This window comes from Leptosomus discolor, chromosome 10 (genome assembly GCF_034619465.1).
Source record: "Leptosomus discolor isolate bLepDis1 chromosome 10, bLepDis1.hap2, whole genome shotgun sequence".
NCBI classification, from domain to species: Eukaryota; Metazoa; Chordata; class Aves; order Leptosomiformes; family Leptosomidae; genus Leptosomus; species Leptosomus discolor.
Window position 1 is genome coordinate 5,179,626 of NC_141400.1, and position 18,947 is coordinate 5,198,572.

Below are 18,947 nucleotides of genomic sequence, written 5' to 3' on the forward strand. Positions count from 1 at the left end.
AGTAGGCTGGCACCAAGTTTTACTTCAGTCTTAGACAAGGACTGGATACTGCTGGAATCCGAAGTGAGCTAAAGCAAATCAAGGTCTTTTGATCTGAAGTGCTTTTATTAATGGGTTTTAGTGTTTTGGGTGGTTTAGTGTCAGTATTTCTTTTTTTTAAGATCTTAACAGCAATCTTCTTCAAATTCAAAATATGTGAAATACTCTTCTTTTGAGTTTTGAAAGTCCATTATAGCAAAGTAGTTCAAAAACGAACCCAAAGGCTTTAAGGTCTTAAACCCAAGCTTTACCGGCCTTTCTATGTCTCCAGAACAGAAACTGATTATAAAATTGGTTTGCAGTAGTGTTGGGTAGTGGATGCCTTTTACACCCGTCACCTGGTAGTGGAGACCTTGTGGTCAGCCAGACTAGAGATGTTACGGAAGATACAGCTGTGTATCTTAAATGTATATTACATTAGAAATAAAATCCAACTGGGCTTTTGTTTTCACTTCATGCTGCTGTGTGACGGGACCGTTGGTTTGTTAGCCAGAACGGGTGCTTGCAGCTTCTCTAGAAGAGGAGCCAGGAGAGGCTGAAGGACCTGACAGAGATCACACCAAAATTGGATGTTTGGGTTTGGCAATGCAAATCACACCTAAACCACGATTAAGGCTTGGTGTCTCAGACAGTTGCACTGTGAGTACCTAGCTTGCCTCACAAAGGACTTTCTGCTGCTAAGAGCCTCCAGGGCACTTGCTAGGAGCTTTGCATAAGCTGGTGTGAGTCACAGGCCACTCTGTAAGCTGCTGCAGTGATGTGCTCGCTTTGGGCCAACTAGCTTGGGTATTCTTGACATTTCTGGATGTCTTCTAAACATGCAATGCTCATAGAAATGTTGTTTAAATATTTGTGAGTTATTTAAAAATAGTGCGTCAAGTAAGCAGCCTTGTGACGCCCGACAGATATCTGGCTCAGACGAGTGCTTCGGTGAAGAAGGAAGAGGTCAGCACGAGTTATGTACACAACTTAAACGCTGATGAGAGACACGCTGAAGCCATAAAACACGGAGCAAAACTAGTTGCCCGTTGCAAAGCCCCCGAGCATGTGGGGCCCGAGGCAAGGGACTTCAGTGGCACTGAGCAGCCACAGCTGGCCTCGAGCCTGGCTGGAGGGGTGCTCAGCCGCCCTCCGGCAGCTCCGCAGCTGGGGTGCGAGGTGCCTGCCTGGGGTTTCGGCATGCCCTGGTGCTTGGTAGCTGGGGGAGCATGGGAGTGCAAGCAGAAAGGCTCGCTGGAGACCCAGAGGACAGGCAAACTGTGCTGGGGCTGCCAGGCGTCCCTGCCCCAGTTTTGAGCTATTTAGGCTCTCTTAATGTTTCCGTTGCTTGGTCCCCATCTGCATTTTTTAGAAAACTAAATTTTAGGAAGCTCAAGGCAATGAATTTGCCATCCAACTGTGATTAAGGCCTTTCAGCAGTTTCTTCTCAGTATTATTAGTTGACAGGTGAGTGCCGGACAGAGCGAAATGGGATTCCTGTGATAGATGTGAGAGCTTGACATTATTAATTATATTAAATATTTATTTTATGAGCTTTAAAATATTCATAAAATGTTTTAAAAGCTGCTTTCATATGTGAAGTTTATTCTCTTCTTTCAGTAAACCATTATCATGTAGAGATTAAAATAACCTACCAGGCATTGCTGAGATACATTATAGTCTGTTAAAGAGGCTGAGCCTACTGTAACATTTGAATCCAGTTTTATGTTGCCTTTAAATCAATTTAACACCAATTCCATACCCATTGTAAAAATGAGATACATGATTAGAGCACCACTGTCATCCTTCCAAGGTTTTTCCACTTTTTAGAATTGCTGCAAAGGAAATTATTTTTAAAGCATTCAGAATATTGACCCGTTTCTTGTCTCTTGTCACAATCCACATAATGGCTGCATCGGGTGATCCTCTGTAGTTACCTGTCTAGACAGCACATTTTGTACGTTTGGAAAATGGATTTACAAGTTACTACTGCAATTTTACACTTTGCCTTACAGATTCTGATCTGTAGTCCATTTTTTTTTCTTCTCATTGGTTGCTTTATTCTTGTTCTCTTTGACAGCTTCTTCTCATTTAAAGTGCCAAAGTGAAAAGCCAAAATGAGTCTCAGCTTCTCTGAGGTCCAGATGCAAGCTGTTCTGCTTTTGAGATGAAAATGCTACATCTACTTATGGAATTTATTGAGGCTAGCTATTGAAATCTTTTAGCCATTATTTCTCCCCAATGGCAATTGCATTTTCAGAAGTTTGCTAGAGGCCTAACATGAGTGATTCAAATTAAAAGTTTAAGTGTATGTCATAGAAAAGAGTGCATAGGAAAAAAAAAGACAGAAAAAGAATTGTGGTGTTTTTCTGAAAAGGTCTCAAAGATTTCAAAGAATTATCTGTTGATGATAAAGTTGAGCTGGGAAAATAGCAAGTTACATAAATTGTATCATATAATCAGCCCATAATCTATAATGACAGACTTGACTCAAATTAACCACCGCACTTTCTTCCTTCTTTCTTGTTGTTAAATATCTTTGAAAATAGTTTCAGCCTATGGGGAGAATTCAAACTGGTCAAAGTTGCCGTGGTATTAGTTGTTCAAACAAGTACTTGTTAAATCTGTTTAATCAGTATTCTATGAAAAACCTCATTACCTTTCAGATTTTACTAATCTAATAAGCAATTTCATCAATAAATTGTCAAGATTTCCAAAGTTTATATATTCTAGTGGTTCTTGTACATGTGAGATATTGTACCTAGCTGTTCTGTGATATAATACTACAGGTTCCTTTGCATCACATTGCTCACACTGATGGCAATACTACATTCATGGTAATAACGCTAGACCGCCAGTTCCAAAATACTGAGATTCATATGTCTTTAATTCTGTGACATTTATTTAGCTCAAAAGCAAGAAGTTCTTGGAAAACAACTCACAAGCAAGCCTGTTCTCAGGAGGTTTCCAACCAAGCAGATCTGACTGCATGTACGGATAAGCTTGGAATAGTCTTTGATCTAGCATGGCACTCGCCTGTTGCTGCTTCCTGAGCTGTTAAGACATATTGTTAGAAACAACAACTGCCTTTTCATGTGTAAAATCAATCTGCTAAAATTAGAAGGTACTGCCTTTGGCTGACTGGAAAAAAATTGACCTGTCCACCTGCTTTGATTTGTTGCTGGAACGAGCATCCACTGGATCTTTGAGGAATCCTGTTTAACATATTCATCAACGACCTGGATGAAGGGACAGAGTGCACCCTCAGCCAGTTTGCTGACACTAAACTGGGAGGAGTGGCTGACACACCAGAAGGCTGTGCTGCCATTCAGGGAGACCTGGACAGGCTGGAGAGCTGGGCAGAGAGGAACCTCATGAGGTTCAACAAGGGCAGGTGTAGGGTCCTGCACCTGGGGAGGAATAACCCCGTGCACCAGTACAGGCTGGGGGTGACCTGCTGGAGAGCAGCTCTGCAGAGAAGGACCTGGGAGTCCTGGTGCACAGCAAGTTGACCATGAGCCAGCGATGTGCCCTTGTGGCCAAGAAGGCCAATGGTATCCTGGGGTGCATTAAGAAGAGTGTGGCCAGCAGGTCGAGGGAGGTTCTCCTCCCCCTCTGCTCTGCCCTGATGAGGCCACATCTGGAGTACTGTGTGCAGTTCTGGGCCCCCCCAGTTCAAGAGGGACAGGGAACTACTGGAGACAGTCCAGTGGAGGGCTACAAAGATGATGAGGGGACTGGAGCATCTTTCCTATGAGGAAAGGCTGAGAGACCTGGGGCTCTTTAGCCTGGAGAAGACTGAGAGGGGACCTTAACTTACAAATATCTAAAGGGTGGGTGTCAAGAGGATGGGGCCAGGCTCTTCTCAGTGGTGCCCAGTGACAGGACAAGGGGCAACGGACACAGACTGGAGCACAGGAAGTTCCTCTGCCTCAACATGAGGAAAAACTTTACTTTGAGGGTGGCAGAGCACTGGGACAGGCTGCCCAGGGAAGTTGTGGGGTCTCCTTCCCTGGAGGTGTTCAAAACCCACCTGGATGTGATCCTGTGTGACCTGCTCTAGGTTGACCTGCTTTGGCAGGGGAGTTGGAGATGATCTCCCTTCCAACCCCCACCATTCTGTGAGTCTGTGAATCCTCTGTCCAGCTGTTTTGTTCAATATCTGAGATATAACAAAGATAGGAATAAAAATAAGCACAAGGTATTATTCTGTTTTTCTGATCAGGCAAGAAACAGCTGTTTTTCAAGAATGATGACTGAAGGAGGATCCAGAGTTTGGATACAGATCCTATTTAACTCGGTCTTGATGCACAGCAATATCACAGCAACATCTGAACTCCAGAGGGGAAGACTTAGCTGTCTGTTCTCTGATTTTTTTTATTATCCCCCCCCCCTCAGTTATATACCATTTATACCAGTGTGTGTATATTAGGTAATCAAAGTGAATTTGGTAATACGGGCAGGAATGGCCACTTGCTGCTGGATTTTCTTCCCCCCCCCCCCTTTTTTTTTTTTAACTTGTGTCTGCTGGACTCAAATTCATAACCAGCACAACCAATTTTCACGAGCAGTGAGACATTATATTGAAAACCTGAACCGTCATGCCAGGGAAATACAACAATCCCATCTCTGTTCAGAACTGGCATGCCCAGATATCTGGCAAATCACTCAGCACCACTTCCATGTCAGAGTCCCACTGGGCTTACCTGCCAGTAGCAGATGCTGTATCCAAGGAGGTGGTTAGCAGTGGGCAGAGGGGTTGTGAAAGAAGGCTTTGTGAACCAAAGCTAATTACAATCTGTTGGCTTCTTATGTGGGAAGAGTTGAAAGAAGATACTTTTCCATATAATTCCACACATTCTAAGTAGAGGAGCTTCATGATGTTCTGTTTCCTCCCTCTGGCCCTCCCATTTTATGTAATGTCTTTGGCAACCATCACCACTGTCCAAGGCAGGACGCTGTGTTCGCTAATGCCCGAACAGGAGCTGGCACACATCGCCAAGGCGATGCCAAGGCTTGTTCTTTTGGATTTGTTTCTCACATGAAAGCCCTCTAGAGTTCCCTTCTAGGGAACATGTTATGGCTTCAAAAGTTTACTCTGGAGAATAGCAGATCCCAGCCTGATTGCTTTGCTGGGAAAAGCGTTTTGTTATTTGTGAGATACCACTGCTTTGAATATAAAACAAGCATTAATGACAGTGAATCTGTAAGGAGCATGCAAAGAGAGTTAACAGTCATCTGTTCCCAGGTATCTTAGGTCCAAATGGAAATGGGTGTGATCTAAAAGCTTGCTCAGGACCATTTCAGCAGCTTATTCATTCCACTATGTAGGGCCTGCTCTAGCTGGAGTGTAAATAAATCAAGCACAAGTATCCTTATGGTTCTAGAAATGCACTTTAATAACAGAGATGGCAAAACCTTTCAGAGAGTATACTTTACTGGAAGTAGGAAAAGTAAGGAATTACAAGGAACAATAATATTTTTCCTGCAACCTATGCAAAATGATTTTTTTTTTTTTAAGCCTCAACAGTTAGAAGTTGTAGGTTTGAATTCAGTATGCTTTGAAACCAATTCTATTCATCCAAAACATTGATACATTTTGGTAGAAATAAGCCTTCAAGTTTGCTTTCTCAGCAGTTCAGCGCTTTCCTTCCGCAGAGACATCTGTCTGTGAAGACAGATTTTGTGGAGCTATGTTCCTCAAGCATCCAGGCCAATGCTCTGTGGTGTTAATGCTTCTGTGTGGGGACTTCAGAAGTGTTGGTGGCGCTGCCTTTGCCTTTGTGATTGGCTCTTGAGAGAGGAGAAAAAGATAAGTGATGGAGAAAATCAAAGCGTTTACTCTGCTCATTTTTCTCAGTCGGCAGGGGGTCAGAGCGGTGATTTTCTCTGGGTACCCTGTTCTCTGCACTAGACAGTTAAATGCTTCTGTGTGCTGTTCCCAGGCAGGAAGGTTTGACATACACGATACATCCCTGGAGGGGAGGCTTCTCAGGGAACTCTGTACACCCCCTACAAGCTTGTTTCTCCCGAGCTTTTTCAAGTCAAATGTTTTTGGTGAATCTATGAAACAAGATGTTATGTTCTTTGTTGCTGCGTTCTCTCACCTACATTTTAGGAACTTCCCTAGTTCTGGAAGAATTCTTCAATTTGTTTAGTCTAACCATAAAAGTTCCTTGAGAAAATCCCTGGAATTCATTGTGATGACATAGTGTTTTCCTCTTTAAAAAATGCTTGACTTTTAACAACAGAAGACAAAAGCTGAGTTCCAGCTTGAGATTTGACCTGCTCTAATGAGAGACAGATTGCACAATTTTAATGGAAATAGGGGCACAGGGATGTAAGAAAGAGGTCATTGTCACCTGCTGGACAAGGCAAGACTCCATGCTGTTTTCCAGGATCAGCAATTCCACATTATTTCCTTTCATAACAACATAGAGTAGTTGTGATTATTGTAGCAGCAGCTAAACAGCTGTATGGAAGGACCAGCTTCTTCTAAGGGATACAGGAATAATAACCATTATTTTTTCTCCTTAAAAAATGGTTTGTGTTTTATTCTGTCTTAGTTCTGGTATCTGGTATTAGAAGGGGAATTCTCCCTGGTTCTTATTTTGCAGGGATTTCTAAAAGGGTCAAGGCGTACATTTCCTGCCATCGTTGGGTTTTGTGACCTGATTGTTGAAGGCTGAATTTGGAAAGGGAGACATAAAGAAGAGAACTAATGATTACCTGACCTTGTCGCGGACCAAAATGTGTCTCTAGATTTCAGGTCTGTGTTTCCTAGGTGAGCTTGGAAATGTGAGAGCTTTATCTGCTTCAGGTCTCACTGGAAGGCCCCAGTGCAAGCAGCCAAGCAAAGTTCATTGGGGGATTGATAAAATACTATGAAAACTATTTAAAAGATTTTAATCATGTTTTAAGATTTTGATGGCAAATACTGTAAAAATCAGGTCTGAGTGGTTTTGAATGACTACAGCCTGGACAAACCATGAGGATATGTTTGCTGTAACCCACAGCCTTTTGACTGACTTGGAGCCACACCATTTTGTCTTGATTTTCAGGGAAAAAATCTGCTGTTAATTTCAGGAAGCCAATGAATGTTCTCATTTTCTCATATTTCTGTTCTCACAAAGATGCTTTCTGACAGAAGGGCCGTAATGATAACTAGATGCTACTTTTACGATATGATGGGTTAATGTTTTGTCTTCACCTCAACATCACTTTAGTGTATCCAAGAATCCATCTTTAACAATATAATTTTCCTCTTTTTAAGCAAGGTTAAAGACTTTATTCAGCTTACTCTTGTCACGAGAGAAGAAAAATAGTTATGCAGTCCAGTTTTTCGCTCATACATCTTGCTCCCTGAAATATATATACCAGCAGTTTGTCTAATCCGCCTTGCATCATAGATGATAAAGTTTCAGTCTTTGTCCTTGGGAAAATACATTTCAATCAATAGATTTCCTTGTCAGGAAGTTTCTGGTTTTGTTAACCTGTTTTTTTCTTAATTTTATCTGATTATTCCATTTTCAAAATCCTTTTCTATTAAGCTTATTAATTTTCTTCTTTGCAACTGACAATTCTTCCTCACCACATTTAATATTCATCTCTTTTAACTCTGTCTTAGTGTATTGCCTGTGTTTTGTTCTGCATTTTTCCTCCCAATTGGTCTAACTCTTTTATTAATCATGCAGCTTTTCTCTGAACCACTTGTTTCCATAGAAATATCTTTCTTGAAGCTTTCTAGTATAGTCACAGCTGGAGTCAGATTTCTTGATCTCCTATGTTAACTCAAGATCATCAGCAAGGAAAATGGAAAACAATTACTTTGGGATCTTACTAAGAGAAAGTCGGAAATGAAATTTCATTCAGCTTTGATTCCTGGAAAGTGTGTTTTGTGGGAGGCAGTAAAAGGGAGCGATGGGAAGAAAGGAGTGAGGTGATCTCAGCTAAATGTATTTGCATGGGAAATATTCCAGTGACATCAGAAATAAAATATGCAAGAAGCTTGGCTTTAATGAGGTGTGACTCCATTTCTTGGCACAGTGCCTGTCTGAAATAACTTCAGTAACTTGGGGCTTTTGTACAGTTTTGGTTAGATATGACTGAGGGATTTAGAAGCAGCAAGCTCATTTATAAAAATGATTAATTTTGTTCATGCAGTGTTTTTTGAAGTCGTTTAAAATGGCCCGCTCTGGGATTGTCTTTCACCATATTTGAGCAAGGCGGAATGTAACTGGTTTGGAGATGCTGTGTACAGAATCCCTACAGTAGGCTGCTGGGTTTTGGTCAAGTTAAGTCAGCTTTTAATGCAACCCGTCAGAAATGTTCTGGAGAGTCTTCAGCAAGGGTAAGTGGTTTCAGAAAAGACGAAATCAAGCACTAATAACTGTTTGGGGAAAAGACCCCATTTCCAGGCTTCAGTCCCAAACAATGGCGTAAGCTTTGGGGCTTTAGTAATGCTATTGGGTGGTCCTTGGTGAGCTGCAGAGCTGGGAACGGAAGAGCCCAGGTACGCAGGGAATGGATTTTCTTGTCGTCTTTCCCTCTGGCATGGGACTCTCTGTTGCAGTGCCACAGGTCTGTGGCCCAGCAGCTGGGTGTGGAGGGTTTGACACACTGAGAAAATACCCAAATGCCTCTTCTGAAACTGAGACATCGTTATTCCAGACATCCTTGTGAAAACAGGAATTCCTACTTCAGCTGTAGGTGTAAGGCCCAGCTTCCATAGACTGTGAGCTTACTGTATCCGGGCTGAACCTCCTCTGGTCAGAGGCTGATGGAAGGACCCCCCAGGTTCATTGTACTATAGGATGGGTACAATGATCAAGAGAGGGGAGTGAGATTCCTTCCTGAAAATCCTTTGGAAATTCTTCACTTAATGCTGTGTCACACTGAAGTAGCCCCCCTGTAAGATTTTCCGTAGCCTTTTCTTGATCAGTTTACCCATACAACACTAGGAAGCTTGTCATAAGCCTATTGTTAAAGTAACAAAAGTACCTAAAAGGGTGAGAAAATGAGCATTTTAGAGCTATGCATTGTCATCTCATGGCAAATGCCCCAAGGCAAATGAGTGGGAAAGAGAAACCGCATGGTCTAGTTGGAGCATTTCTATCATATGGAAGCAGTCTACTGATGTTATCCCCAGATTTAAATTACAAGTTCTGTCTCCCTAATCCAAGCACATAGCTGAGAATTTAATCAGTGCAGGGTGTGTACTTTTTATATTGCTTTGGGTGGGTCTGGCAAAAAGCATTTTCTTAGCTAATCATAGCTAGACACCATATATCACATACCTTAATTTCTTTCGTATTGTGTAGCCCAGTGCCAATATCAAACACTTCTTTTATTGTGCCATACGAATTGCCAGTTTAGGAACCAATTGCATGAAAAATAAATCATAAGTCTGTGCAAATTTTGCATTTGGTTGTTATACAGAAAAGAAATCTAATGCTAATGAAACACTCCCATAAATTGCAACTTCATTAGGGCATAATGATCCTAAATGTGATTGGGGTAAACGAAATGAAGAGAAAAATGTATTACTTCACTGCTTAAATCTTCATTTAGAAAAAAACCCCAGCCACATCCAGAAGAATTATTGTTTAAATAGAAATTGTGTGCTTATCCACTGCATTCAATCTCTTTTTTTTTTTTTTTTCCTGCTGTCTCTTAAGGTCTAAAGTGTAAGAGCCTAAATATTACAAGAAGTTGTCCTGCAGAAATTTGGAGCCTGATCTGGTTGTCTGGAGTGGTTCATAGAGTTTGAATTATCTTTTGACCTCTGTAAATTAACACAGCATCCCACCCTTATGTCTGCCTGATAGAACTGTAATGCCTAACAGTCCAGCAGATATAAAATTGTTAGTGATTTAAAGTTAACTTCCAGGGAAATAATTTTAAATGTATTAATACTTTTGATATGTTCTTCTGAGACCAGCCTACATGACATACCTTGTTGAGTATCCCTGCACAGTGGTTGTTCTGGTTGTAAAGGCTGATCATGTGTTTTTATTAGAAATCTACAGGTTTTTATTGCTCATTTTGGCTTAAAAAACAGCCCTAAATTTTTTCTTGGTTTTTGTTTGTTTGTTTTAAGAAGCAAATTTATTGTGACAAAATAAACCATCTACATTTAGAGCTTGGGGGGAGGAGGCTATATTAGTTTAGGTCAGTAAACCAGTGTCATTAAAAGCAGAAAATAAAGTCATAGCAGCAATGAACTACAGCAAACACGAAGCAATCTCGTTAGCTGCCGAGGTCACAAGGCGTGCTGATGCTTTTAGCACACAGAATCATTGCTCAACTGCATATCAATTTTTCTGGCTGCAAACTATTTTTCGTCTAGACCAAGCCTACAAAAGCGAAACAGAAGCAAAGGTTCTGTCAGTTCCACGAAACCCCCCCCGTGGCAAGGGACCCGATGGCAGCACAACAAACCGCCCCGCGGCGTTGGGTCGCCCTCGGTAGCTGGGACCAGCCCGGGGTGTTGGTCACGGGTCCCTCCGCCTCGAGTCAAAAAGGTGCTGCCGGGCAGGGCGCAACGTCAGCCTGAAGGCTTTTGTGTGCGAGGCGGAGGCCGCGTTGGGTATTCGTTAGGAAGGAGAAAACCGGGCACTTTGTGAACTTCGGGTACCCCGCGGTTCGGGGCGGCGGGAGCGGCTCTTTGGGGCAGCAGGGTCCGGGCGCGGAGGGGAGGCAGGCTTGGGCGGCCGGGCAGTGGTGGATGGCGTCCTTGGGTGCGAATCCAGGTGGGTGCTGCGGGGACCTTCCGTGCTGCCTCGGCGCTGCGGCTTGCTCGGGCTGGCTGGGCGGCAGATCCTGCTCTTCGGGTGGCTGTTGCTTTGGCTCCGTAGTTGGGGGGCGTTTGGGAAACGCTGAGTAGATTTTCTGGCTTTGCTGCGTACCTTTCAAAATCAACAAGCTTTGTCAGAGTGTGTTGACCAGGTAAAAAGATTGTCCATTGACGTGGACTCGACAGCTGTAAGCAGGCTCAGCACAGCATACCCGCAGCAGGGCTGATGAACTAGCGTTCTTTCAACTATAATCACTTACTGGCCAGCCTCTCTTGGGTCAAATAGCTCCTAACGTGTAGGCTGAGCCCGTATCACACACAGCGGTGTGATTGACGTTCTGTAGAGTTAAGGAAAACAGTGCTACGTGATGAAACAGCATGGACAATACACTTGCTTTGGGTTTTGTTACTTCTGTGCTATAGGTTTATTGATTTTGGCGCTATTGGAAGCAAGCAGTTACCCTTCCTGTTACAGTTCCTCCTAGGAATTTTACATCAAATATTTCTCAATCACATACAAGGGTGCTGTAAAAAAATAGCCATAAGGAGCTTCTGCGTGAGAAATGTTGTACCTGTTCCTGCTTTACAGCCCGCAGGACCAAAGCACGGAGAAGCCACGTGTCTGGGATTAGACTGCCAGGAGAGAAATCCCCTGTCTCTTGCCCCACGTACTTGGATAAGAATTTTCAAGTGTGGCTTTGGAAATTAGAGAGTTACGCTCTCATTTCTCCTAAAGTCAATGGGAGTTAGATACCTCATTCCCTTGAGTGCTTTGAAATTCTTGTAGAGCAAACACTACCTTCTCTAACTTACGTAAAAGCAATTAAAAGATCAGCCAAGGCTGACAAGCTAGTTAATGATGTGGTCTGCAAAGAAAATGCCTTTAAACGTGTCCGGGTCCCAGTAACAGACATGGAAGGCCAATGACAAGGACCCAAGTAAAGACCCCAATGTCAGCTTGGGAGTCCTAGTAACCAGCTTGGGATGCTAATGCCAAGGAGCTGGACAAAGAAGTAATTAAAGTTGCCACAAAGTACTGGGATATATTGCAGTTCCCAACTGTGGTAACTAAAGAGTTGGCTGTGGTTCCAAAACACCAGCATGGCAGTGAAGTAGGAATGAAAGGACAAATATCTTGGCCTTTTCATTTCCCAGACATTTATATTCACTATCTGCATGCAGCCTAAATTATCCTGGCAAAATTCCAAGCAATAAGCCTTTTTTTCCCTCTTCTTTGAGTGGGTTAATAAAGTACAATTAAGCTTTGCTATTTTACATTGCACAAGGGACAACAGAATAAACATTTCCACTGATTTATGATCCACCTCAGCTTTTGGAGAGTTTGACAGTTTCTTAAGTCCCTGACTGCTTACCTTGGTCAGTGCAGACACCCTGCTTTGAAGGCATCGCATCTGAGCCTTCAACATTGAGCAGACAACATGGTCGGACTCTCTTTTAAAGTAAGAGGAGATAATGTAAGAAAAAACAGTGTTTAAAAATCCCGTCACAGGTATAATGCAGTTCTGAACATCCTCAGGAAATTGTAGCTCTAGCACAGCAAATGCGATTTTCACAGAGTGTGTATAAAACGAAATATCTTATTAGCAGCTGTAAGTCATAGGGAAGTAATACGAATTTTTATAGCCCCAGGAGGATACACAGACCAGAAAGATGCAATGGGAAACTCATAATTTTATCTTCAAATGGACCCTGAAAAAGCCTTGTCGCTTCCACCACTGCCAGCACAGACAATAATGACAGGATCTAAGTCACTGCGTAAAGGACCTGCCAGCTCACAGCTGATGGCTCGTGGGCTGTAGGAAAAATGCATTGCAGAGTTTGACGTGTGGCTGCCAAGCATGCCCGGTGCTTGTTGACTCCAGCTCTGGGGGAGGCTGAGGGGCACCATAGTTCAGGATTGTTGGTGATGAGAGGAGGCAGCGGCATCTCCCTGCTGTGCTGTGCCAAATCAAGCAGGTTTCCAGGTGGGGGCTCTGCCTGTCTGTTGCTGTTGTAGGAGGTTTACTGCCATGTGGAGAAAAATGAAACTCTTCCTATATAATGGCAGAGATTGGGAAAGAACAAAATTCTTTGGATTTTTTTCTGTTTCCTTCCAGACTGGTGTAATATGTAGTCAAAGCCAAGAGTCAGTCCCACCCCCTTTTCCTTCTCCTGTCTGCACTCGTGTGGCATGGGGAGGAGAGGCTATGTGAGTGCCTCCTAGCTGGGCGTGTTGAGGAAACCTGTTCCTTTTCACGAGCACCGCACTTGTGTACTACAGGAGGGTCCTGGAGTAACTAGTGTAGAGGTGCTGCAAACAGTGAGAAAACTCAAACTGTTTGCTCACTGGGATGGTGATGTTCAGACTTAAACACAAATCCCTTTAGTTAAGACCTGATCACCATGTGATTCTCACCTGTCAAAACTGGAAGACTGTTTTGGATGAAGAGAGAAGTAAAAGTAAGGCAGCTACTGCGTTTTTTTTTTTTTTTAAATATGCTTAAAAATCATTTTGAAATAGGAGAGCTACAATGAGACCCCTCTGTGAAAACCGATACATTTAGGCTAAGGTTCCACGCTTTGCTGAGCTGCTGTAAGGGCTGCTGGCCACTGGTGGGAAGTTGCGTCTCCATGCCTCTCCCTGCGTGTGCCCACCACTACCCTTGACTTGCCACTGGTGCTCCTCAGAACGTGTGGTAGCCAATTCAGAAAGCTAAAGCATCAGAAATCTGATCTTGCCAAAAAAAGCGAATCGTTCCCTGCCGGTGTGGCTGGCTGGGCCTGCTCACACAGGCTCAGCGGTGTTGGTGAGGAGGGGCAGGAACATGCAGTCAGGGGAGAGGAACGAAACAGGGCTCTGGCTTTGGCAGTGGGTCTGTGTCACCGAAAAGTCATGCTGCATCCTGAGAAGAAGGTTCGTGATACTTACGCTTTCAAATAGAAAATTGTATCCTCTCATTTTATTTAGAGCAAGTATTTCTAAAACTTTGATGTACAATTTGACACTCTCTAGTTGAAGTTTGTCATCATCTTGTAGTAAGACTGACTGGCTTGTTTCACGTAGAACTTCTTGTTGTTTCAGTTGCTGCCTCTCCCTTGCTGTTAGGAAAGTGCTGCTTCTTGTGAGGAAAACATCTCAGAGAGAACGCTTAAATCTCAGCGCAGAGGCCTTTCTTTATTGCAAACGTTCCTGCTAACACGGAGTTCATCCTGATAGGGATTTAATATATGTTGTAGCATCTGGTTTCTAAGCACCTGATGAGTTTGTGTTTGCCCTCCAGTCTGCAAACAGGATGGTGCTCAGATGGGGAAACACAGTTTTTCAGGTCTTAAGCCCAAGTGGATGAAGGAGAGGAGGTGTTAGCCAAGCTGGTGTGGATGCTGGGCTCGGGAGAGAAGGGGGCAGCGGAGCACAGAATGGGAGCACAGTGGAGAAAACGGGGCAGCAGCCACGGAGGGCAAGGTTTGCTGGGGGTCATTGGGAGAGGCAGGCTGTGGCACAGCCATCATTTTGAATGCTTTTTTCAGTGGGTCTGAATCGTCTTCAGCACAGAACGGACCCGTGTAACATAGTGCAGCCAAAGGATGGGACAGGTTATGTACTTGTGTGTTGTTTCTCATAAACATCTGGTAGTAACCTGTCACGCGTAGCCCGTGGGGAAACAGCTGGCTTGGCATGGAAATTTTGCTGGCAGACTCTAATCTAAGGTAGAATATAAGCTTTGGAGGAGAGTGATTTTTGTTTTCTTCTGCTTATCATGAATCAGTTCATGAGAAGGACCTGACATGTTTGGGTTGCACTGCTATTTCTGTTGCGCAGATAGCGCCCAAAAGATCTGTTAAAATTTGTCATCCTCTTGCATGACATCTAGCTCACAGGCAGATATGCTAAAATTGCAATAGTATTTGGGGGTGCTACCCCCTACTGTCTTTCTTAAGGCTCACCCAGTTCCAGTTTCTGTTCAGGAAGAGCTAACTTCTCTCCCACAGGCACCTGAGCGGCTATTCTAACATCAAGAACAACTAAGCAATTGCTATCAGCTTGTGTTTATTAGTGCGTCTAATTTAAAAGTTGGTCAGTACCAACTGTTACGTATTTATAACAGTTGCTGCTCAAGGTGGTTATGTTAGTGTTAGCCATTAATGCTGCTCATCATTATTGCTTTTCTTTTACATCTCTGTGACTTTTGTTCCCAGAGCTTAAGAATACAGGGTCGCTGACGGAGAGCGCTGCTGGGGTGCTTCACCTGAATTCTAACAAGTTTCCACAGAATGGTAGGGCTTGGAAGGGACCTCGATATCATCTAGTCCTTCAGGCTGCACGTGCCATAAAAGCAAAGCAGTCTTGCACGTCAGTACTGAGAGCAGCCCTATGGAGAGCGGTTACTTCCTTTTGAGCAATTATTTCTTATTTCCTTTTTATTTCCTCCTGTCGTATTGATCATTATCATAGCAATATAAGCTTGTCTGGGAATTTCCTTTCATCAGAGTAAAATTCCTAGCTATCCATTATGCCTTTATGATTTCAACTTCTAGTAGCATTGGGAGGAGGCAGCATAGACATCCCTGAAATACAGAGTTATCAGTAGGACCCTTTTGGCCGTTATTTTAGCAGTGAAAAAATTGCAGCAAATCTAATGGCACTTAATTGTAGATATGCAGGCAAAGAACTTAGTAGTGCTTTGTGTGTTGCCTCCTAACACAGCGGTGGCATTACAACATGTTAAAAGGCCTGAAGATTTACGTTAGCAAATTCCCCCAGCTCCTGTGTCCTTGTCATATGGAAGAGGCCGCCTCTGAGTGTGAGAATGCCATTGTATTTTCGGTCATATTAATTGAAAATGTCATCACTAGCTGCAAAATATTTCTAGCCTGTTCTTGTTTGCATCACTGTTCACAGCTTGGTTTGCTCTAAAAATAGAGTTGTACTTTTAACATGTTGGGAACTGGGGAAGCTTCGACCCCTCCACAGCCACTCTCCTGCTGAGCTCAGGAAAGCTCTGCACAGGCTCAAGTTGACCAGTTTAAAGTGAGGTCTGGAATGAAGACAGCTATGGCTTCTCCATGGCTGAGCTGGTTGAGTGACTCTACTGGGTTTTTCTAAGTGAAACTCACTTTGTCTTTGTGAAGACTTTTAGTGTTAGACTGGTCATCCTCCTGGCTCTTTTCTGCAGATTTTTTTTCTTTCCTGTTTTGCTCTGTGAGTACAATGCTTGCGTTTTATCAGTCCCCTGTCTTGGTATTCAGTAAATGCTGTGTTATGATAAAGATTATGATAAATTATGGCACTGAGCACAGTAATAAACGTAGGCATAGTGTATACAGTCTATTGTGGAAGAAATTAGCCTCTATTCTGCAGTTTGGGGAAAAAAAAAAGGAGTCATGCATCTGTTTTATGTAGAAATACCCTTATCATCCTGTGCTATCGCTTTATTCTCAGATGAAAAAGCCATAGAGTTTTGTGCAGGAGAGCCTTTGTTATGGATGGCATTGTCCAAATGAATCAAGTGATAATGGAAATAATTCAAAGTTTAGAAGTAGAATAATAAGATCATGGAAGTTCTGTAAGTTTTTTGATGAGTTTCTTCAGTCTGTTGCACTGATGACTTACAACTGAGAAGTTAGAGCAGAGCAAGCAGTGAATTTGAATAGGTATGTATGTGAAGTGCCTTGGAATCCTAATCTTTGAGTGTATGTGTAAAGAAAATAGTTTTAAGGAATGGGTCTGTTCCTCTAGCCTAGCACACTACATTTTAAGGTGCTTTAAAAACATTTCTCTCTGCAGAGCATGCTTGATTTTAAGGTACTTTTAAAACACTTCTTTCAAAGTTAGTCTTTGCCTTTTGGTTGGTGCCGGTTGTAACGTGTGTTGGGGTAGACAGAGACATACAAAAAAGTGTAGTATGGGAATCCTCTCCTCTTCAACAGACCCAGTGATTTCTAGTGTTTGCAGAGTTTAGAGCCTGCTGGCATGTAATCATGCTACACTTGTTTATGTTTTTGAGGCATTGGGTGAGCGTTCTGTGATTCTGTGAAGTTATATGCGGCTCCTGCTCCTGTGGAAATGTTACAGTCTTGGCCATAGGGCTTCAGGAATTGTCGCAAAACGAACAGTTAATTCTTGACATCTGCTGTTCTGAAGCGATTGCCAAGTTTCGTGAGTAGTTGGCAAGGAAATAAATATTGATAGACCCCTAGCAACAGGTACTCCTGAGGGCTCTTGTTCTGGGAATGCTTAGGCCGTGTCCAGTGTTGTTCATGTTGTGATAGCATTTTAAGTTTATTTATAGGGTTTGTTCGTGTCTTATCACCATCTCTCAGAACTGGAATGCATGAATGGGCTTTGCTGTGCGAGGGGATAGGCGTGTATCATACACCCTTCTCTGGTGACTCATTTCGACATAGAACAGATTCTTCACTGTCCAAGTCTCCAGGGTAGCTGATGTACACCGATGTATGATATCTCAAGCATGTGCTCATATCTAGACTCTCATATGTTTGCTGTCTACCCTATGTTGGAATGACTACTCCAGACCTGTAAGTGCATCAGATACAAAAATTTATTTTTTAGTACTTTTAATAATTAAATTTAAAATTACTTTTTTAGTAATATTTTAACAAAATATTAATATACAAGATCCTCTGCGAATCTACCTGATAAAATTAGCTTGCTTATACTGTGAAAGCACTAACTCTTGTGAGCACTGTAAGTGAACAATTTTATGTTCTCATTGCAGAAATTGAAGCCAGAGAAGCCTGCGACTGGCTGAGAGCTGCTGGCTTTCCCCAGTATGCTCAGCTATTTGAAGGTATGATTCCAAAGACTTGTCAAGCAGCTGGCACTGAATTCAAGTAGAATTGTTTACATAAATAATATTTCAGAACCTGATACTTTTGACAGAAGTACTTCCAAATTCTGTAATATTTTCATGCAAACCTGTAGAAAAATAGCAACCTGGGGTGTGTTCTTGCAGAAGTGACATCTCAATGAGGTTAGCATGGACTCAGCAGAATTTTGTAAAGGACCAAATCTCTCCTGGTTATTGTTGGACTGTAACTCAGTCAAATTTTTGCTTTTGTGTTTTTCAGTTGCTTATAATTTTCTCAGGCTCTTTTCCTTGAAGTGTTGGGGTTTTTTTCCAACTCACTGATTGCAACAAAAACCCATCTAAGGCTCTCCAGACTGTGGTCTTGAGCAAGATTGTTTTCTGTTGTAAAAGAATGTTGGAGAAATCATCTTGCAATCATAAGTTTTTAAAACAGATCCTCAGAAGCAGACAGACACAGTCAAGCAATGCAATTTCAGCATGTTTTCATGTTGTTAAAGCTACGAAGAGTGCTCATTATTTGTGGGGGAGATATGGAGTTGTTGAGAACTTGTATAATTTTCAGACAACATTTGTGCTTATACCTTAAAACTGTTCATCTTTAAAATACGTTTTTTTATTACAAACATTGAATGTAACAAAAGCTAATCTACTTTTAAGAGAGATTTTTTCAAAGACCTACAGTTAAAAGAATGAGCAGTAACTTCTGCCTGCTCTCATTACCTCCTCCCCTGTTCATTGCAAAATTAAAAATTGGAAGTCAAGTGATTGAGCCAAATTTGAAAGCTGCATACTATGAAACATGTCTCATGGAAATGCTTCCTATTAAACTACAGCAGATTTTATTGTATAAGCTGTCAGTCTTACCGTTTGTGGAAATGTACATTGCCTTGCCTCTGGACAACAAATCCCCTGTGTTACCTTGCTGGTTTTGCAGTGTCCTGACTTGGCTAGGTACATTAAGTTTGAAAAGGAAGCCAAGAAAATATTGATGGAGCTCACTGGTTCCCTCATCTGCACGGCTGAATCTCAGAAGCTGAAACATTGAACTCTTCAGCTGGTGTATCGATTAGCTTCAAGCACAGCAGGATTTGTCAGGCTCACTACGCCTCAAAGAGCCTATGTCAGTGCTGCATTGTACCTTAACGTCAGCAAAAGCTAATGTAACATACCCCCAATTTTATACTGTACTTGAAGGCAGAAGGTGCAGAGAACCTAACCAAAGCAATGCAAAACTTTAATTGTGTATTTCTTGGCTATGGCACCTAGTCACTGCAAGCTCCTGGAAACGCAGCAAATGCTTGTCT

At 42.5% G+C, this 18,947-nt stretch overlaps 1 protein-coding gene across 1 annotated transcript in view; it reads left to right on the forward strand.

Annotated features, from left to right (window-relative positions):
* The window catches only part of LOC104343377 (rho GTPase-activating protein 7-like), a 57,680-nt gene that overhangs the window by 26,775 nt on the left and 11,958 nt on the right, over window positions 1-18,947 (forward strand). The window contains exon 2 of the mRNA XM_086470825.1: window positions 17,551-17,622. Coding sequence (XP_086326951.1) covers window positions 17,551-17,622 — 72 coding nt within the window. The remainder of the gene's footprint in view (window positions 1-17,550; window positions 17,623-18,947) is intronic.